We start from the raw sequence: 22,413 nt of genomic DNA on the forward strand, positions 1-22,413 counted from the left end.
TCAGCAACAGTCACAAATGTGAAAAACGCCATCAAATGGCTATAATTGAGTACATTACATTATGGCATAATTTGTGTAAATATTTTTGAAATCACTGCTTAGTAGCATTTCCAAAATGTATGAAAAGCATTAAAGCTGAACAACAATCAAATTTTGGTAGAAGAAATGCTGCTACCCATACTGCCATAATACAAGCATATAGAGGAGCATGACTCTAATAAAGGTGCTAATCTGTTGGTCCTGTGTCTGGATATGTCACTCATTGAAAACAGCTGGCACATTATAAAATTAAAATAACAAAAGAAGCTTGCAGTTACTCACTAGATAAAATCCTATATCAAGTGGCAAAACATTTTCAAAGCTATACATTTTTCTCTGAGTAGGACCATCATAATGTTAAACATTTAACAGGCTAACAAAAGCAGAATTAGCATACTTTAAAAAAGTTATGTTATTTGTGTACTGTTTTCACTTTAATTTTATGGTCAAACTTTTGTGGAGTAAAGAATTTTTTTCCAACCACAAATTTAGTTTTAACATCTCAATGAAACAAAACTTACCATTTAAGAATTTTGCAAAGACTTCAAAATGACACAACAGGCATATTTATCTCAACAAAAGCTTTTTATTGGAAGATGTTTGGAAAATAGAAGGCAAAGCCAAAAGCATTCAGCTACATCATTCCAAATGATAGAGAGAGAGACAAATTTACATTACAATTTAAACAATATACAGAGAAAAAAAATACAGTTAAAGTCAGAAAACATGTTTTTTTTTTAATTTTTTTTTAATCTTTATCATGCTTAGATTTTGAAAATTTTCAGGCAGCTTTTAACCTCTTTGCGTTAAGCAAAGTCATAGAGAAGCTCAAAATTGAAGTATTTTATTGTAAATCTAATGAATGAATGCATTCAGACTATCCTATAGCTGCTTTGACTTTCTGTGTATTTAAAATCATGCTGAAATATTCATGTGAACTTGCTTTATATACATTCAAAGCACCATTAAAGTGTTTATGAGAGTAGTTTTTTTTGTCAGGTATACCTATTACAGTATGAATTTTAGGCACAGCCCTTGTATTAAAACACCAACTTTAAAATCTGGGTTTGACGTCTCTTTCGGCTTTTAGCCAGGAGGTGTTCTCATCGGCTTGTGCTCAGTCCCTTCCCCTCCTCCTGCTGCCAGCTGGAAAAAAGAGAACAATAAATATTTGTCAGCCATGTGGATTAGATTGTTGTCGAAGTCTAAAAGATATACTGTGCTGAAGTTTGGCATCCAAACTCTCATCACTGCCCAGATGGAAACATCAAGCACATGGAGCAGGAGTGATGATGATGACTTCCCCTCTTGGGAAGTGTATAGTCTCAGAAACTATACAGATGGATGCTGACTGGATGTGGGTCTCACAAAATGTTGTATAACAGCCACTGAAGCAACACATTTCTGCATAGCTTTTGAGGAGAGCATTGTGGCAGCAAGCATGACAGCAGATGAGCAAAGAGACTGCAGCTGGAATAAAGGAATGTTGATTTTTGGGGAATTGTATTTGCATCTTTCTTGTTGAAAGTTAGATGAGAAGACTGATACCATTACTGTATGCACAAGACAAAAATGAAGCTATAGCAGCTGGCTTAACTAAGCACAAACCCGGAAATAACTAGCCTGGGTCTGTACCAGCACCAGTTAATGATTTGTCATCTGTTTAATCTATAAAAAAATCGGTATTCTGAAACAGCACGTGGTTTTACAGAAGGCTTTGTGCAGGACTATATTTTCTTGGCATTACAGTGTGATTGCCAGCCATCTCTTCTGTCTGTGTTAAACTAAGCTAATGGGCTGCTGGCCCTCTCAATCCATAAATGAGAGTGTTATCAGTTTTCTTATCAAACTCTCAACAAAGAGTGAGTAGTGTAAGCAGATTTCCCAAAATGTCAAGCTATTCCTGTAGGTACCAAAGTGATTGCAGGGATGTGTTGGCCATATGGTACAGGAAGAGAATGGAGCATAATTGAAGCCAAAGTCTTAAAGTGACAGTCTAAACTATCTCACACTGTGCTGCATTAATTACAATTCCAGGTCTCATTTCTTTCTGTCTTTCTTTCTATTTCTTTTTCCTTCTTCTTCTTCTTTCTTTCTTTATTTTTTACCTATAACTCTTCTGGGATTATTTCCTCTGGAACTGCCTTCTATAAAGGCAAAACAAACACACAAATCACACATTATTTATGAATTCTTTTCCTGCTTTCCACTTCCTAGAGACTTGGAAAAAAAAACTCACTTTGGATTATTTTGGTAAGCCTTGATGTGTCAAGATCGCTCGCTTCAATGGTGGAAACTTCTGAAAGATCGACTCCTGATGGAAAAATGAAAGTATCTTTAAAGTGATGCTAGAATATTTGGCAAAAAATATCAGATAAGCGTAATAACACATAAATTCTAACTAATATTAGATTATTCTGTTATTATATGTTACCTTATATATGTAATCAAAGTAGTTGAATTAGAATACTGCTGTAGATCACATTATACCCTTTAATATAGAGTGTGTGAGCTGTATGTAGTTTAGTTCTCATTATACTTTTGAGTTAACAGAACATATTCACATATTAGTTCATTAGATAAATGTGCATCACTCTGTATCCTTGATCTGCTGGGAATGTGTTACACTGTTTTCTTGACATGCTTAATTGTTGAATCATGAAGAGAAGGTTGTAAGCAGGAGACTCTGTGTCTAAAGACAGGGGAGATAGTTAGACCACATTCCACACCCCCACCTTACAGAAAGCAGAGAAACAACTGCCGAGGTCATAACTTAGGCGCTGTAACAGAGAAAAAATGTGATGTTTTGGCTTTTACGACTAGATGGGCGCCACTAGAGACTATAAAAAGCTGAGCAACCCGTCACCATTTTGAGACATGTGCCTGACCCTCTGGTAGCATCTCTCCCGTCCGGACGTTGTAATGCTCTGACTGTTGAATTGTATGGAAATAAATGATTGTTGATTGAGCATTGATACACCGAGTATTGTCCCTCCTTCAGCCCAAAGATTCAAAGAATTGGGAGATTTCAACAACTTGGTGCCGTGTGACCCGGATCTTTGGTGTGCTGAGGAGGTGCAGATTTGACCTTTGGTGAGATCGTGAGGCGAGGTGAACAGAGGACCGGTCCAAAAATAAAAAGGTAAGCACAGCCTGTTGTATTATAAATACCAAATGTGCATATTGGGCTTTCCAAATTAATCTGTTCACTGAGTTACACGTATTTTCACAGTAAATTTGTCGGTGTCTGGTTTTTGGCGCAAGATACTAACAACATAAGTTGAGGCTGAATTCCAGTGTGTTAAATAAACTGCTTCTACCGAGATACTAATAACATACTACGTTGGACTAGTTGCAGCCACTTTACCTTCCACATTTAATTTTGTCTAATACTGGCTTCTGTAGCAATAATACGTTAGAATTTCTTCTGAAGACGCGGCCATTAGTCCAGTACATTGAAGTCGAGGTTTGTTTATTTTGTTTATGGTGTCAGTGACGTCCTGGCTTTTGCCGGCTATGAAATAGAAGTTGATTTAAGGAAAAGCAGATGCTGGCTTCACGGTGCAGTTGAACGCTGGCAACGCGAGAGCGAAACACGTCCGTAGGTTTGGTTTATGATACGGCGTGTTCCGGTGGTGCGGCCGTGAAGTGCAGTAGTGGTTGGTGCTAATTTTAGTACATTGAACAGAGGCTTGACGGTGGTTTGTGGCGTCAGTCGAGTTTTAAGGGCTGCGGTCATAATACAAAGTAAAATTTTAAGTACATAGAGCAAAACCTGGTTTATGATGTCAGGTATAACTTCGGGAATGCAAGCATCACTTTTATGATGCGACTTTGCCCCGTTGTGGCGGTCATAAGCGCAGAGAAAGGGGTATTTTGGTCTATGGTGCAGTGTGCTTTAAGAAGATCTAACAGTTGAGCTCAGAAGTTTCTGTGTAATCTTCCACTGATGAGGAACGCTCTCTGTGTGTCTCACTGATGGTGTAACGCGCTGTGTGTGTAAGGCGCGCTCTGGCTGTGTGTGAGGCGCGCGCTGAGTGTGTTTCTGTGTGTGAAGTCTGAACACAGTGACAGTGACGGTTGATGTGTTTGATTAGGAGGACACTAGAGCAAAGACACATTTTAGGATCAAAGGTTGGTGTCTAGTGTACCTGTGGAACATTTTGCCTATGGAGTGGCGACCCTCCTGTTCGCGGACGCGCGGCCAGGACCGGCGGCGTCCGGATGCCGAGGTGGTGACTTGGGGAGGTGAGGGCCCCCGCATAGCTACGGAAATAACACTGGAACGGCCGTGTAATCACGGGTTCACATTTATTCCGGACTAGAACAAGACACATTTTGCGAACAAAGGTTGAGTCTAGATTAGTAAAGAAATAAAAAGGTTGAATTCCTCGTTTCAGTGGTTGAAATTGTTGTGTGCCTGTCCCCTGACGAGTGTGAAATTAAAATAAAGAGGGAATTTGGAGCCACATGGAGATAGACGGGCATAATTGGGTGTGTTACTCTGTGGTGTAATAAAAATAAAAAGGAGAGATAGTAAGAGGTGTGCAGTGGAGAATTATGGAGAAGTAGAGAGAGGAATGTGTTGGGAGACTGGCGTACAGTTTACGCTGTCAAGGTAGGCGTGTTGCCTGCTTATCGGTTTAAAAGTGATGAAAATGAAATTAAAATAAATCTCTTAGTGTGTTAATACAGGAAGCTGCGGACCTGGACCAACTGCCCCCACAAGCACAGCGGCCGAAGCAAAATTATAGGTAATGGGAACCACACCCAGCACGAATCAGCAGCTGTGAAAAAGACAGCAGCGAGGAGAGAATTAGAGGAGAAATTAAGAGAAGTTTTAACACATAAAATTGGGGCCAACGGACTTGTGGAGGTTGGGAAGGCGTCCGGAGCATCACAACAAAAAGGTGAAACAAAAACACACACAAGCAGAGAAATCTGAGAGAAAGGCTCCTTTTAAGGTAACGCCTAGTTTGAGAAAAGATAAAATTAACCTGCTTTTATACAAATGCACATACACGCAATGAAGAAACAGCTTACACTCATGAACACGTGAAGATTTTCCAGCAAGGTTAAAGAAAAATTAACATACTTAAATGATGAAGTCTATACATTACTGACAAAGAAACCCTCTGGGTTGCAGGACAACAATTTAACTAAAAAAAAAAAAAAAGGGGACACTGGTCTAACCAACCAGGCAAGACGCAACAAATTTAGTGGTTAAAAGATTCAAATTGTGACATGTTTTCTGTTGATTGATTAATAAAAGTGATTACTGAATGAAAGAAAGTTCCTTTTTTGGGCTTTTAAACATGATCTTAAGAATTTTAACATATACCGGTGTTGTCCTGTCAACTTGGTGGGTTAGGAGTTGATTATATCGGGAGACAAAAAACAAAAAAAAGGGGGAGAGAAGGCTGACACAGGGCCTGGCCCCATTGTCTCCCCTCTGAATAACACAGCCAACACAACAACATTTTCCTGTTCGTTTGTTTTTGTTTTGTTTTGTTTTTGTTTTTTCTATACATATTTAATTACAGGCTGCTTTGCCGGCCCTGAAAGCCGAGGCTGACTGGACTCCTGCTCTCCCCCATACGTGACACTGACCAAATGCTGCAACAGCTGGACCCACAACAACGACCTGAGAATGTCAACAGACCTGCAGGAATGTGATCTCATGCAGCCGAGACGGAGAGCACTAAACCTAAGGCCCGTTTCACTACACGGGGGAAAAATTCCCAGACTGCGTCAGCTGACAGAGCTGTGACGAGACGCCCGCCAAGCCCGAATGAAAAGTAAGGCCGAGCGAAAGAATGCTGACCTTGATAACTTTGCATTCACACTGTGCAGGACAGTGATGGACCAACACGGATGATCGGGTGGCGAAAAAGGGCGTGACCGAGACAAGAGGAGTAACTGAGGACAGAAGGCACCTCAGAATGGACAAAAACACAGAAGAAGATGCAGGTTTCACCTGCGGTGAACATCGACACTGGAGAAAGGACTGCCCCAATTGGGGTCAGAACCAGGACGGACTGAATTTTGAGCAGCAGCAGCAGCAATGGTCGCAAACAAACTGAAAAGGAGGGGGGCAGGACCCCAGGGCACGCTTCAGGCCGTGGTTTACCCAGAACACCAGAACAGGAAAGTGATGAACACACACACACACACACACACACACACATCTACATGCACTGACTCAGAATGAAGAGAAACACACACACACACACACACACACACACACACACACACACACACACACACACACACACGTCTCCAAACACACAGATTCAGAATGAAGTGAAATACTCACATGAACACGTGCACTCGTTGAGTGAGTGAGAAATGACACACACACACATATACACACACACACACATACATGCACACACACATTGGAATGCTGATTCACTGAGAAGTGATCCACATACACACACACACACACACACACACGGGAATGCTGATTCACTGAGAAGTGATGCACACACATACACATGCACACGCTTGTGCAATGAAGAGTGATCCACACGCACACACACATACACGCTGATGCAATGAAGAATGCTTTGCTTATGCTGATATGCAAAATGCTGCACACAAACATCCCAATGCATAATTTTTATGAGGAGCCATTGATTACCATTAAATACTTAGAATGTGTTATATGTCACCCAGAGGGCATTTATGTAGATTTTAGGAATAAGGTCTAAAAAAGTTTGGTTATGAAAACAATGTCTGTGCGTGATGTCTGTTTATGGCTCAAGGCCTTGACTGAATTCTTTGCTGTGCTTCACACAGCCCTAATGAGGAACAGTGGCACAGAGTGAAAATGATGAATTAATAGTGTAAGTTTTAGGTCGGAGTACGGCATTTTCTGTGATTGAGTTTTAATTCAAGGAGGAACAAAAGGTGTTACGGCACCTGAGGTTCTCATTCCCACACAATATTGTCCCGGCAGGAAGCAAAATGTTCCTGTGAATTTCTGGTTGATTGTTTGGTTTTGTTTAGCGCTAGCTTGATTTTATCAGTGAGCTTTGGCTTGTGTTCTTTCTCGTAAGCGAGAGAGGGATAGTTTTATGCTTGGACATGTCTGCAACGGGCCCTAGTTTGTGTTATTTTAGTAGTATTTTGTTGGTTATGTCTGTTTTCGTTTTTGTTACAGAGCACTGGAGAAAAAACATCTGAGAGGTGTGATCCACCGGTGGTGATATGTTGATATTTTGTGAGTTCATGATTTAACAATCAGCTCTTTAAACAAGGCCTGAAAGATTGAAATTTAAAGCGCTATAAAATATTATTACTGTAAACAGTTGCAAAGTGTGCTTCTCCATGATTGTAATTGGCTTGGGAGAAATTCACTTATAGGGAACACTGATCTAAAAGGATTGCACCGAGTCAATCCGGCCCAAAAAACAACAAGGAATTGTTTTCCTTTAAAATGATGACGTCATCTTGCTGGTGATGGAGGCTCGAATAGGTTGCACGGGAGACTCCATTATCAGCAACATCTGGTATGAATGTGTATGGAGGTATGCATGTGAATGGACTGTGATGGACTGACGACTAAAAGTTTTGACTGACTTGATACTGAGACAATGACTGCACCCACTTTAGGATTAGTAAATGCCAATAAACAATTCATAAACAATTCACCCAACCGACAAGAGAAGGGTGGATGCTTCGCTTTGTTTTGTTTTGTTTTTTTCAGGAGCAGGAGGATAAGAGAGACTGGAGGAGGAGACTCTAGCTTCACATAAGTATGAACTGCAGACTTAACACTGTGGTTGCTGATTTTGAGTTACTGATGTTTGCATTAAGAAAACTGTGCTATATTAGCTGTGTTTTGATTAAGGTATCATGTTATATTATTGGGAATGCCAAATGCTACAGTGGAGAAGACTTTTGATACCACTCATGACTGGAATATGTTATTATTAACCATAGCAGGCCACTGTAAAAAGTCAATTAAATTTTATAGAGGAAAATCGCCAAAATTGAACAATACCTATGAATGACTGGCCACATTCAGAATAGAGATATGCAATAATAAACATTGGTCCACGTGATTTAGGTTCTCACTTGAAATAGTAAGTTATTAGATGTAGAATATAATTGACAGGGACATTTGATAGGATGTGGTACTGAAAAAGAACAAGAGCAAAGTAAATAAAGAAAATATTGTGTTTAGTTTGGATAAATTCAAATTAAAATGTACCATTACACTCAGAGGATCAATATGAAATAAAACATATGCAAAATTTGTAGGAAGTACATGACTGATAACTGTTCTGTCCTGAGCGTTTGTTTCTAGAGCACCCACTTGACCACACCAACAGTTTCTAGCCACCGAGGAGGGGTACTTGCAAAAAGAATAAAATAAAAATCTGAGTTTAACAAAACATTTTAAATGTAAATATCAAGATTACCTTTCTTTTTCCATGAAATGTGCTTGTGGGCACGCCAGCCATTTTGAAAAGGTGGGCAAAACAATTGGCAAGGCCACACCCCCACACATGTGATATAATTTTAAAGGTACTGTTGCCCTCTCTAAGAAACATCAGGAATTAGAGGAGTGGCAAGTAGAGTATGCGAGCTACAAGCAAAAACTAAAATGTGTACTACAGTGTGCAAAAATGAAATACTGGGTCATCAGGGGGACATGAGGGACATTTATAAAACTAAAAGTCCCACTAACCTTAAAGTGCACTTGAAAAGCTCACACAAGAAGGTTAACCTAGCTTACCTAGACCTCATCAGGGGGAGCACACTCCCCCTCCTTGAAGAGCTCACCCACTCAACCCGCATCCCCAGAAAACAGCTAACCTCAGATAAGGCAGCGTGATGTATCCCGAGACAACAGGACTGGGACATCTAAATAAAGGTGTGAAACAATCGCCTTCAAAAGGTTATCAATTCACTTGAACCAAAATTAGGACCACTCGGTGCGGCAAGAGTTAATAGTTATTAGTCTCAACACCCAAGGATAACCAGAAGAGCTTGACTGATATGATGGAACTGGGATTTTGTTACACTTAATTTTTGCAAAACACAAATAAAACTAAATTGAAACTAAGGATTTTCAGAAAATAAAAACTACACTAAACTAGCAAAGAATTGGTAAAAACTAATTACAACTGGTAAAAATTGAAAATCTGGAGTCGAAACTAAATAAAAATAACAACTAATGGAAATGGCGAAAAGTTTAAAACCCTGGTGCAGAGATTGGCAAATCTGACCAGGAAACGTTATAAAATGGATTGTCAGGATAGTCAGCGTTAAAGCCACTTTTGACAGTCCATACTAGGATGGCATTGGACATCTTCGGGGCGGAAGAGGGTTGGTGTGACCAAGGTGTGGTTTGGCTTGTTGTATGTACATTTCAAAATGTTACAGCTCTGGATGGACCAGTTACCAGGGCATGGAAGGATGACAGACTTTATTACATGAGGAGAAGGGACATTTTCGGGATCGAAGATCCTCAGGGATGACAAGGCTGGAGCAACGGTACTCGAGAGAAGAATTTCTGATACTTTCTGAGATATGATGTCACCAACCTTCTCTTTTAATTGTCTAGCTCCAATGAATTGACACATGGGAGTGTGTCAAAAAGGGGGAAGTTGAGTCCGAACATCAAACAATGGTTTTATGAACATCTTATGACGTTATTTCTGTGTTTAATAATTTAGCTATGGTAAAACTTAAGCTTATAATGTGTTAGACTTAGAAAGGGTTCACTAATTTTTGATTTCTTTTACACACACATAGATTATGATTAGAATAAGTCCTGAACATAATATTTTGAACCAAATTTGAATCATTAGAAGAACAATGGATAACAATATTAGATTATCAAGGCTAGGGAGAGAGGTGTTTTGGTTTTCTGTCTCTTGCAGAGAAAGGAACAGACACCAGACGGGGACCCGGAGATGTGAGGACCCTTCACAGCAGGGACAGATGTAGGGACTGCCGAGACAGCAACTGGGGTCAAGTGTCATGACGTTTGGGCTCCTGGAGAAGATGGATCCCACAAACACAGCAATAACCATGAAGGGGTTGGCGAAAACCAGGAACACCAGACCAACGAGGTTCGAGAGGCTCTTGGCAAAAAGGGGGACACGCCGGTGACCCCAAAATACACAGATCTTTGTTTGAAATCGGGGCAGAATGGGAGAGTCATCTGTAACTGCTGTTATGGTTGTAAATCTAACTTTGCTTGCATCTGAACTGCGTGAACACAGAGGTCATCCCACATATGGTCCACCCGTTAAAGGGGGACAGAGGGCCTCAGGATCAAGAAAACTTGGACCTTGCGACCCTGGAGTGCATGTTGTAAGTGATCTCTTTCAGAGATCAAAAGGGGGAATTATTAGATTATTCTGTTATTATATGTTACCTTATATATGTAATCAAAGTAGTTGAATTAGAATACTGCTGTAGATCACATTATACCCTTTAATATAGAGTGTGTGAGCTGTATGTAGTTTAGTTCTCATTATACTTTTGAGTTAACAGAACATATTCACATATTAGTTCATTAGATAAATGTGCATCACTCTGTATCCTTGATCTGCTGGGAATGTGTTACACTGTTTTCTTGACATGCTTAATTGTTGAATCATGAAGAGAAGGTTGTAAGCAGGAGACTCTGTGTCTAAAGACAGGGGAGATAGATAGACCACATTCCACACCCCCACCTTACAGAAAGCAGAGAAACAACTGCCGAGGTCATAACTTAGGCGCTGTAACAGAGAAAAAATGTGATGTTTTGGCTTTTACGACTAGCTGGGGGCCACTAGAGACTATAAAAAGCTGAGCAACCCGTCACCATTTTGAGACATGTGCCTGACCCTCTGGTAGCATCTCTCCCGTCCGGACGTTGTAATGCTCTGACTGTTGAATTGTATGGAAATAAATGATTGTTGATTGAGCATTTATACACCGAGTATTGTCCCTCCTTCAGCCCAAAGATTCAAAGAATTGGGAGATTTCAACACTAAATACTGTTTAATAAGATTTAAAGTCTATTATATGTATTTAAAAGTCACCTATGATGTGTGTATAAATTATCTTTATTATATTCTATATTATTTTATTTGTGATAGCTAAATTCAGAGAGCTCTAATCTAATCTAAAATCAAATCTAACAATAATTTATTAATATTATTAATTAATAATCACACAAACAATCCTTATTTTTAAGTTTCCAAAGCATTTCACTGACCTTCCAGATCAATGTTGCTGGTACCAGTGCTGACTGAGTATTGAGGCCCTGGAAACAACAACATTTGTGAGTTCTTAATATCAAGTCATATGATTGTGTTTTACACTTAAGAAATACTTACCAGAGACAACCCTGGTAACCTTTTGGACGGGGTTCTGCCTTTCAATCACCCTGGTAACCTTTTGGACGGGGTTCTGCGTTTCAATCACCCTGGTAACCTTTTGGACGGGGTTCTGCTTTTCAATCACCCTGGTAACCGTTTTTTTGATGGGTTCCCTTTGAATGACCCTTGTCACTTCTTTTACCCCAGGAAGTGTAAAAAAGCAAAGAAGCCATGTTTTACTACACTGAAATCAAGAGTGCACAGCATTGTATACTGATCAACTTCTGTACAGCCAACACACACAAAAAATAGTTTCAGTGAAAAATTTCCATGAAAGAAAAGGCGATTCCTAATCAAAGGATATCTACTAATACAATTGTGTTATAATTTTCTACAGCTTTATGATTTGCTTTAGCACAGCTTTATTTTAAATACATGTGACTATTATGTCAGTGATATCTAAATACTGTGTTTCAAAATTTGTAATTAACTAGCTTTCAGTGCATGACTGCATGTAAACTGACAAGTTTGGCTACATAAAGTGCACTGTGAATTCCTGGTTGGTAATCTCATAAAGATTCCCATAGTTTTTAATGTACACTGTACCCTCCCTGCCCTCACTGTTCACCATCTTGACTACCTTAATGGAAATGGAGTGATACCAAACAATTTATGGCAAGTGGAAAGAAGAAATGTCAATGGATTAATGAATGCTAATCTTAGCTAACTGCCTAATGTTTTTTTTTCTTCTCAGGCATTGACAGGTATTGTGTGAGTGCCTCAGGATGGGGCATTGAACAGTTAGCAGAATGTGGTAGCTAGATCAGCAGTCATAATCAGATATTACGGTTGTCATTAGATGAGGAATATATTGTTTTTATTTTTTTCCACTGGTCTTTTGAAATTCCTCAGTTTTGTGCTTGCAACAGTTTTATTAAATATAACTGGTCATACTTCACTGATTAGGAATCAAATGATGTTGATATTCTTTAATCACCATTACTATACTCTCCTGAATGACACAAGTGACAGTCCTCTATAATAACAACAGGAAATACAGAGTTATTAATGACAGTGAAACATGCAAACTACTTACTCAAAAATGTAAGGGGAATTTCCTGATATCTGAATCCAGAAATGTACTGTAAAAAAGTAAATACAATTGTTAAAGCATATTAAATGTCTATGCTGCATAATAAAGCATATAATTGCTCAGCTCAGCTGAAAAATATAAATAATTAACAACAATAATGTTCAATCAGAACCATTTTACTAAAATAACCACTAGCATAATCTTCATTGTATGTTCTATTTCTTATACTTTACATGGAATTATAACAATTTTGTTACGACTTAAATAAAGAATAAAAAAACTGCAAACTAGACCCAACCCAACATCTCGGGAACTTTAAAAACAAAAAACAAATTAACCTTAAATTGAATATAAGAGATGAGCTTCGTCAGAACCATCTGGAGTTCCTGGGATCCAATAGGGATTTCTACAAGACAGCACAGGGCGTTGACCGCAATTAGGTATTTACAGTTATCACGTTTCTTGGCAGATTTATAAGACAATAACTGGATGAAAGTTTTACCTTCAGGATACAACAGCTTGTTGACAAAGTGAATGACTCCATTTGTGGCCATCATATCAGCCTCAGGGACTTGAACAGAATTAACCTTCACAGTGTTGTTTGCCTAAGGACAACCATTTCAAACAGTTACAGACAAGAAAACCACAAAGTGTTGGGTGTGAATGAAACCACATACTAAAATATGAAGAATAATCTCTGTCCCACATTAAATATCATTAGCTTACTGGAGTCACTGAGTTTCAAAGTGACTTTTAATCAGACAATATTCATGAACACTACCATATAAAACAGTTTTACTGAATACTTAACTCTTTACGATTAAATTTAAAAAAGAAAAAGAAAAAAAAGGGATTTATCTGAAGTATAAGGTTTAATAGATTAAGATATATAGTTTCCATCTGGATGCACAAAATACCTACAACTACAATTTTAAGGTTGCTGCCCTGGAGGGACTTGAGAAGGTTTGTCACCCCAGGCTCCAAACCACCGCCAATGAAGATACCATTATTGATGTGATACAGAAGGATGGTTCTGAGTGCATTTATGTCCTCTGAAATAAAGCAAAGACACACACATAAGCTATTATTGTATTTTGCATTTCTAACTAGACTTTTACTGCCCAACAAATAAATAGACAAAAATGTCTTGTAAACTTACTCTTCAACACAGCCATGTCTCTTTCACTTAAACCTGCAAAAGCCTTGTCGCTTGGGGCAAACAGAGTAAAGCCTCCCTCCTGTCGAAGCACGTCAGTCAAGCCAGCAGCTTCCATCAGAGACAAAAAGATCCTAAAGAGCAGAGAAGAAAACTGTAACTTGGCTGTTGTAGACGCCTCTAAGGGATGACATATTGCAGCAACAGCACTTTCCCATTCCCATATGTGCCATGTGGATTTAATGTAATGATTGTCAAGATGTGGTTTGAGTATTATACTGGTTTTTAAGACCACAGTCCATTTATATTACCATTGTACTTACTTGAACCCTCCGTTTTCTGTCAGAATCTCGTACATAGTTTTTTCTGCAGGTTTCAACAGAGTCCTCATGAGATGAAGGGCCCCATTGCTTCCTTCTTTACTGCCTCGTATCAGGCAGGAATTCTCGATGCACACAGCCTGCAGATGTGAAACAAGTTGAATAAAAGAGAATAAACTTGAAATCTCAATGATTTGAAGATTGATTGAGGCTATTGCCTATAACAAGTCTTTAATGGCCTCCAGCTATAACTACTGGGCAAATCTTTAGAGAAGAGTACTCACTGAACGATAGATGAAGACCCGAAGAAGTTTCCCTCCGATGGTCTCCAGCTGCTGGCCATTGTACAGCTGTCCCAGAACAATCTTATTCTTCAAGATGTGGTTCTCCAGGATAATTTTGAGTAAGTCCTGATCCATGGACATTATTTCATCTGCAGAGGAAAGAAACAGTTTTATGATTCTCATTTAAAATTAATTACACCAGGAAAAAAATACATTTACATTTAAAGCACTGGCTTCAAAAAACTGTATTCTTACTACTTTGACTACCATTACCCTAAAGCAGTAACAGACATATTTTGACCAAAGTCGACTCTGTACTCATTGACCTGGCAGTTCTGCAGATAAACCACAAATAGTGTCCTACAAATGACGATAAATGCTCTGTAGGTCCATGTTCACAGACAGACAGAGGGAATGTTTATGGATTGAGCAAGAAATATCATCATCTGTCACAGTTTTCCTGATTTTCTTGGACGTGTCTTATGTCAAGATAGACAATAAATAGATAAATGCACAGAATAAATGTGACAACATTAATTGATAACAGTCACTTTTAGATTTTCTTATTGTGGAATTCTTTACATCCACTGACAAAAGATTATCAATATAAATAAGATACAATTTTTCCCTAGCTGACTACAATTAATTGTTTCTTAAAACATGAGAAGCATAGCGGCTACTTTTTCCACATATGACATTAAGATTTTGCATGAATTCCATGAAGCATTTTTAAAAAATCGACATTGCCACCTGCCGAGTGGATAAGAGAGGAAGTGCAAGCGGTATAATGAGGAGTATATGACTCACCACTAAAGACACTGTTGAATGGAGCCAGTAAAGTGTACTCTGCATCTGATCTCATGCCACTAGAAAGGCCCAGCTCAGACACCATGTCACTGAAGGTTGACTGGGAACTTCCCAACAGTTCCATTACCTGCTTAGCTTAAAGAGGTAAAGGAAATCCTGACGGTTTTAGAATATGAACTATAGAAAAAATATTTACATATTCTTCGATATACATATTGTGTAATAAACAAGGCATGCCTGAATAGGAAGCAAAGAGGTGCTCTAACCTGAGTCTGGAACAAGTGCTTTGTCAATAATGTGGATGACACCATTGGTGGTGACAATGTCCTTCTGACGCACCATTTTAATGCCATTGACTGTCAAGCTTTCGCCATCACAGCCAATTTCAATGTTGTTGCCCTCCAGTGTCTCATAAGAGGTGCCAGCCAGGATACCCTCAGAGCACTGGATTGAGTCCAGGAGGTGGAAAGACAGAAGAGCTGAAACAACAATAAATAAATAAATAAATAAATAACTAAAATATTTGAGTTAATATATGATTTAGTTGTGTAAGTAGATGTTTGTCTGATACACTGGGACATTAATGTTTTTTCCTTTGTTATACCAAAGTCAAGGAGGTTATATCCAAGAAACCTGCATATCCTTTAGATCCCAGTGGTCCTCTAGTGTGGGGAACTGTTCTGATCTGAGCACGGCACAGCAAATATACATGAGGAAATACAGATGAAGTACAACTTTTTACTATCTCTTGGTGCTTAGATTGATAATTACCTTGAAAGCCTTTTAGAAATTCTGAATTCTGATTCTTTAAGAAATCACAATGTATATCTCAACACTTTAAACAACAACAAATATTACTGATAATTATACGAGTATATTTTATGAAGATACATATAGCAGTAAAAAAAAAAGGCCATAAAAATGTCAAATTATGTGTTACATCATATGTTTTCAAACTCACAATTTAATGCTTGGCTTGAAAGAAGAAAGTTTTTTTTTGGTTCAAGTTAGCTTTTAAAGCTAAATAAGCTCCAGATCTATTGTGGCTTCATCTGTTTTGAATTGGAAGAAGCTCAATGCGCAACCATACTCCCAGCAACCACTACATTTCTTTTCCAGTACTTCCATCAGTAAACATCGTTCTGCTTCAATTAACTTAACACTAAAAATAAGCCTTTGAAGAAGTCTGATTTACCTTTGAGGGCCTGCTTGTCACTCTGAATTCTTTCCAGCACATCGATGCCGAGCTGCTCAAAGGCTTCATTGGTCGGGGCAAAAAGAGTGTAATGTCCTGGCTGACCCAGTTTCTCCAAAAGCTCAGAATTTTGAAATAGATCCTAGAAGATTATTTCACCATCAATATTATATTTAGTGAACTTCATTATACTGCAAAGCAGCATACAAAGAAAATATTCACATTATAATTGTATAATAGTAATTGTAAGTGTCTTGTATTACATCAATAAGTCTTTAACAGCAGGGTTTGCAGTTTTAGTTGTTAATCATTTTTCTCCTACCAAAGCTTGTACTCACACTCAGGGTTGTCAAGTCATCGTTAACTTCAATGACATTTTGAATAGTGTTTCCAATAGTACTGATGACGCGGTCGATGACATGCACGACTCCATTTGTGGCGATCTGGTTGGCGTAGATGATCCTGGCGCAGTTCACAGTCACTATCTGTACACGACATCTGTTTCAGTGTAATACCCCTGACAAATGGTTAATGTAACATGTTAAAATAACACTGAGTACACACCCCATTGGAGTAATGGTTAATATGGAGATCAAGGTCATTGTACATGGAGGTGACTTTTATTCCATTCTTTAAGTCTTTGGTCAGGAGGCGCTTGTTGACCATATGATAATGAAGAGCGTTGTATAGTTCAATATTGACGTTGCTGACCAGCGCATCCCTCACTGTCTGTTAGATGAAAAAAATTAGTTGTTAAAATCTCAAAGATGGAGATCTTCCAGAGCTTTTTGTTTTGCACTGACTCACCGTATCCAAATTATCCCAAGCCTCATTGCTGGGAGCAAAGAAGGTGAAAGATCCTGGTCCCTCAATCTCAGGTCTTAGCTTGGAAATGTCAGCGTAGTTTTGGGTTGATGAGGCCTTCACTATAGACAAACTGCCATACACGTGGTCAATCGGGGCAACTAAGAAAGAAAAAAAAATCACAATAAGGGTCGAGCGTTGTTTTTGAAAACAGAAATAAGACACAATCTTTGAACTGATCGATTGGAAAAAAACGTGTCAACAATATGCTGTGGCACTTGCTTCTAGTTTATTTGGTCTGATCTCAAAGCTAAAACACAGCTGTTCTACAACTGTTCTACAAAACAGTACAGGCCATACCTGCAGGGCAGCCAAGCATGCCATCCATTTTCATATACCCTGGGCAGCACTCATAAATCACAGTCCTGCAGGAAAAAAACACACACATCAAAAATATGGATTTGCACATATGTTTGAGATACCAGTCATAATAATACATGCAAGAAAGTAATTTTTCTTGCTGCTATGTTTTTAGTTGAATCATCATTCTGTGATTTTCTGTTTTCTTCAGTGTTTCCAGATGTAACCCATTATTCTCTGCATTACCCAAACAGACCATGTGATCCAAAGGCTTTTGCCAAAACCTAATTGTGTTCATGCTAGCATTACAGTAGTAGATTTATATCACCAAGGCCTCCTCTTTTAAGCTACAGAATTAGTCTGAACTCTATGTGACATTTATATTAAGATGTCTGTCTTGAAAGTCTGATCAGTAATTATATCTGAGATTACAAAATGTTGGTTAACATAAAAAATGGATTTGATGGACTTAGTTTAGCTAATCTGGACGCCAGCATACACGTTTTTGAAACAGACTTTCATACTGAGAGAATAGTCATTTTGATTTATGTTTTGACACATTTTTATTTGCTGTTGGACACACATATGAAGAGCAGCGGCATGTTCTCCAAAATGCCTGAGATCATAGCCTGAAAAGACCAGTAAAATTCAAAGTGCAGCTGCACAACATAAAAGATGTCTTACATCAGCAGGTTCGACCATGCTGAAGCTATAGGATTATCTCTTCCTGTGGGAAAACTGGTCATTTGAATATATCTACTTTACCGCAAATACCTAATGAGTATTCAACAGTAAAAAGACTCCCAAGATGATGAAAACATCAGAGACATAGCTATGAGGAATAAACAATGCCATATGCACCAAGAGTTGGCAGGGGAGATTATTGAGGTAAACTGCCCAGTTTTAATTGTCAGAAAAAATAAACACTAACAGTAGGAAAACTGCTTCTTTTCCAAGTCATGGCAGTTAGTTTATAGTAACAAGTAGTATTGCTTTTGGCAATGCATATACTGATTCCAAATACAAGAAAAATAAACTAAAGGAAAAAGGATGTTAAAGTACAAAAGTTTAGCAGTTCATTTCTATCAACAGTATTCCTGTGACAAATGCATGTCAAATCTGCCATTAATAGTTTAGAACAGTTTAGGCAAGTTTAGACAATAAAGACTGAATTTACACAAGTTTTATGGCTTTTAAGGGATACATGTGAGAAACATTATACAACATGGTGACAAGATGAATTGCATGTAAGATGATGATTTATAGTCTGGACTTTACTTTACTGTTGCTCTTATCTGATTATTATGTTTCAGCCAACAGACCCATGCTTCTTGGTCTGCATCAGAGTTGCAGGGATTGGGATGAGATCACACGAGCCCCATTGAGGCAGAGTCAGCAAAACCCTCGTAACATTGCTTTCCCACACTGTGGAAATGTGTCTGGCTACGGAATTGGAAACTTTTGATTTATCAGCATCTCTTCAAAAGTACTGTAAGTACTTCATGGACGACACAAAACTTTGTCGTTTTGTATCGTCCATGAAGCGTAATTTCAATTAAACCCACCAAAATTTTTTTAGCCTGGATTCTGAAGGTTTGTTAATATAAAGCTTCTTTAGAGGCGGACCTGCTCTGGCAGAGAATATTCTCTCAGAGGGTGAAGACAAACACTTTGACTGGCTAGATAAAGTTAGGCTGAGCACCAACTGCCATAAATGGAAAAGTTCTATTCAGGTCTCACTGTCTTTGATTATCTTGGTGAGCTAGTTACCCTGAAGTTCTTCAAATGATCACAAAAGGCACTGGTGATATTTTAGCTTAAAACGCACATGTTCTCACCTACAAGCAAAATTTAGAGCTGGTAAACAAAATCATTTTGCAGTTTTAATAAAGCACTTCTGAAAGTTATAACTGACATAAATGTTTTGCTCTAATGCTGGAGGACTACTAACATCTGGGGGATTTATGGAAGACAGGGTAGGAGGAATGATGGGAGGAGCAACAGGCTTGGTTGGAGAAGGTAATAAAATTGGATGCAGTTAATGGATCCAGGAGACTTGGCCTCCTCAATCATATAACTCGTACTTTAAAAAAAGAAGAAGCTCAATTTATTTATATTCGACCAGATTATCTAGTTCTCTTCTATGGGAGAAAAGTCTAACTCAAACTGAAGTTGACTTATTTAATTTAGAAGACTGTAACAGGTTTAAATGAGTAAATCAGTCAGCTTTAACTGCAGCTTTAGCCCATCCAACTTTTCATTGATTATATAGTTTGTTGTCAGACTTCCGCTAAAACACAATATTTTGACTGTTTTCAACCTTATCATTTGCCGATTTCAGTGAGCAGAGGGTATTCATCATGAAGAACTGAGCCTATTTAGAGTGCAAAGCATGACTCAGTCAAGCGCTGAGGGCAAACTCAGTGTGAGTGTTGTATGTATGTATATGTGTGTGACAGGAAGAAAAAGAGTAAAAGGGTCTGTTAATAGCCACAAACTTGATTCATGTTTAAACTAAAACTGCTGAGATTGCTGGAATAAAACCAATAAAGAGGTTTCTTATAATGGCTGAGCTAAACGCTTTTCCATTCAAGAATACAGTCAACATTTTGCAGCCACATCATATCCTGGAATCAGTGGTTCACCACTGTGGCATCCAACATCAACCGACTGCTCAAGTTATGAGAACCCTAACTTTTAGTTTAGGATCAAACTGGACTGTTTTCTAAAGAAAGAGTTTAAAGGCTGGATCTATAAATGTGTTTTTCATTTTAAGTGGTAATGTAATTCAAAGTAAGATAACAGATGTCTATCTCTGTGGAAACATCCGAGTTTCCATGAAAAATGAGGGCAGGGGGTGATGTGTGTGTGTGTGTGTGTGTGTGTGTGTGTGTGTGTGTGTGTGTGTGTGTGTTTGCATGCGCATGTTGGAGGGGGTGGGGTGAGGGAGTGGGGTGGGGGTGGAGTAGAAGAAATGGGAAAAGAAAATAAAGAGAACAGTAAGCCCACATAACTGCTGAGTGAATGTATTTGTTTGAACTGGAGGTACAGTTTTTCCTGTTGGATACACAAAACAAGCACTCACGCTTTCTTTCCACAGATGGACCCTCTGTACCAGTTACGGCAAGTGCTAAAGTATTTCTTCTTGGTTCCCATGACTTGCTGGAGGGCGCAGACATTGGGTCTAAATGAGAATTTATACCAAAAAATGTGATGAAGAATTAGTCAGCAAGTAAAACATCAGTAGGAATCTATGAAATTATTCACGTGTAAAGGATTATTTAACAGCCCAGATGGATAAGACATCAGGCCGTCAAGCATGAATAATTATTTGGCAAATACTACTGCTGCTTTTGAAGCCAGACAGTTAAATATGAATAGTGATAACGACACATGCTGGATTAAACATGTCCTAAGTGAAATGCAAGATTTTAGATACCCTTCAAAAACAATACACAATTAATATTGTTGAAATAGTTGGAACTTATAGAGTTGTACAATATACAAATGTGCAAAAATGATAACAACTGTTCAATGTTCATGCATGCACAAAAAAGAGCAAAACAATATATATAGATGAGCTTACCCTTCTTTTCTGGCTCTGATTCTGCTGTGGGCAACAATTTTGTCATAAGCTGAGGAGTCAGCATTATCAAATGTACAGAGTACAAAAAGTGCACAGGCAACCACAAAAAGGAGCTTCATCCCTGATTCCTTCGCTAGCCCACCCAGACCCAGAGTAGTGGGAGCAGACGGAGAGCAGGAGTTTATATTCCACAAGTCTCACCCACCCTAGGAGGATGGCAATTTTTTTGTACATGCATGGACCACCCAGCACTTAAAAAAAAACCCCATATGACTTAAAACATACACTGGGCTTTACCATTTATAATCAAGGATTGCAATCTTTTTTTCTATATTAACTGATCAAGGAAAAGCATTTTTAAAATAGCGAGACAATTTTTGATTGTTAGCAGTTTTACCATTTTTTCAAATTAACCTTTTTGATTCCTTGTCTAAATTTGAATGTGCACATTTGCCACAAAATAATTTCCATAAACATGTTTTAGCCATATAAGAGTGATTCTAAAAGTCCCTTTATGAGTTTATGCTTTCACTTTATGGAAAAAGTTGTATCTAAAAATCTGTTGTGTTGTATTGCATCTGCACACTGATTCAAACGAAGATTTGAAGGCTCAGCACACATTCTCAGTGCACAGATGCAAAATATTTCAGTTTGTGTCTAGTGCTTTGAAGCTGAGTGATGCATGATAGATATAGATATTGAACAGTTCAAATGTATTTTGCCTATAAAAGTGTCCTTTATTTGGAGTACAAACAAAGGGACATTACATAATCTCTGCTCTGAACAAATTCCAGAACTAGGAATGTGTAAATCTTTCAGAATGCTATTTGCTCCACCTTGTGGCTGTGGGAGTACAAGCACCGAGGCTCACAGTGCTGTTGGACATGGATAATATTGCCCATGATTACTTTTACATTCGAGGAGGAGTAAATATTGAGATACAGAAGTATCTGAAAGTATCTTCCTGTTTAGCAGAAAACTATTTTTGTAGTCTTTGAAGTTCAGCTCTTGTTTTCAGGTCTTTGCACCTACTATTCACTTGTCAGATGTTTTCATAGTGGAGCCGTGGTATTTTTTAAGGCTACAAAGAATGGAGTCTCGGGGCAACACTTAAGTGCTGTAACACAAGTAGTAACAGGACAACAGGAAACTTGCACTGGCATGTTAACAGAAGCGTCTTAAAAACAACTTCACATATATAACAGCACTGTAAAAAAGGGCAGTGAAATTGACATAAAAACCATGTAAAACCCCTACAGAAATGTATAGTAAACCCCAAAACACAACTTTCCTGTTTCGATCACAGTGAATTATTGTAAACCTTTAAACAGAATGTTCCTGTTATATTTACAACATGAATGTGTGATTATAATCAAATTTATTGGTTAAAACTACAAATACTGTGAATAAAAACAGTGAAACACCGTAATACTCATAACCAA

General features: G+C 38.4%; 1 protein-coding gene across 2 annotated transcripts; it reads right to left on the reverse strand.

Annotated features, from left to right (window-relative positions):
- Positions 1 to 808: 808 nt before the first annotated feature.
- On the reverse strand, positions 809 to 21,111 carry postnb (periostin, osteoblast specific factor b). Of its 2 annotated transcripts, XM_085371746.1 has the most exons (21): positions 20,972 to 21,111; positions 20,471 to 20,569; positions 17,386 to 17,450; positions 17,029 to 17,186; positions 16,786 to 16,950; positions 16,560 to 16,706; positions 16,222 to 16,363; positions 15,293 to 15,505; positions 15,027 to 15,161; positions 14,220 to 14,368; positions 13,939 to 14,075; positions 13,619 to 13,749; positions 13,381 to 13,511; positions 12,962 to 13,064; positions 12,798 to 12,865; positions 12,463 to 12,508; positions 11,385 to 11,561; positions 11,264 to 11,311; positions 2,279 to 2,353; positions 2,148 to 2,186; positions 809 to 1,185 (listed from the first exon to the last, which is right to left on the reverse strand). In XM_085371746.1, exons 1-21 carry the CDS (start codon positions 21,088 to 21,090, stop codon positions 1,157 to 1,159), a joined length of 2,376 nt encoding a protein of 791 aa, XP_085227872.1. In that variant the 5' UTR covers positions 21,091 to 21,111; the 3' UTR covers positions 809 to 1,156. The 2 variants fall into 2 exon arrangements, with proteins under 2 accessions (XP_085227872.1, XP_085227873.1); XM_085371747.1 differs by lacking the exon at positions 2,148 to 2,186.
- Between the last annotated feature and the right edge of the window lie 1,302 nt (positions 21,112 to 22,413).

This window comes from Diplotaxodon limnothrissa, linkage group LG14 (assembly GCF_057381915.1).
Source record: "Diplotaxodon limnothrissa isolate DT_005_m linkage group LG14, D_limnothrissa_male_GT1.1, whole genome shotgun sequence".
In the NCBI taxonomy this organism is placed as follows: domain Eukaryota; kingdom Metazoa; phylum Chordata; class Actinopteri; order Cichliformes; family Cichlidae; genus Diplotaxodon; species Diplotaxodon limnothrissa.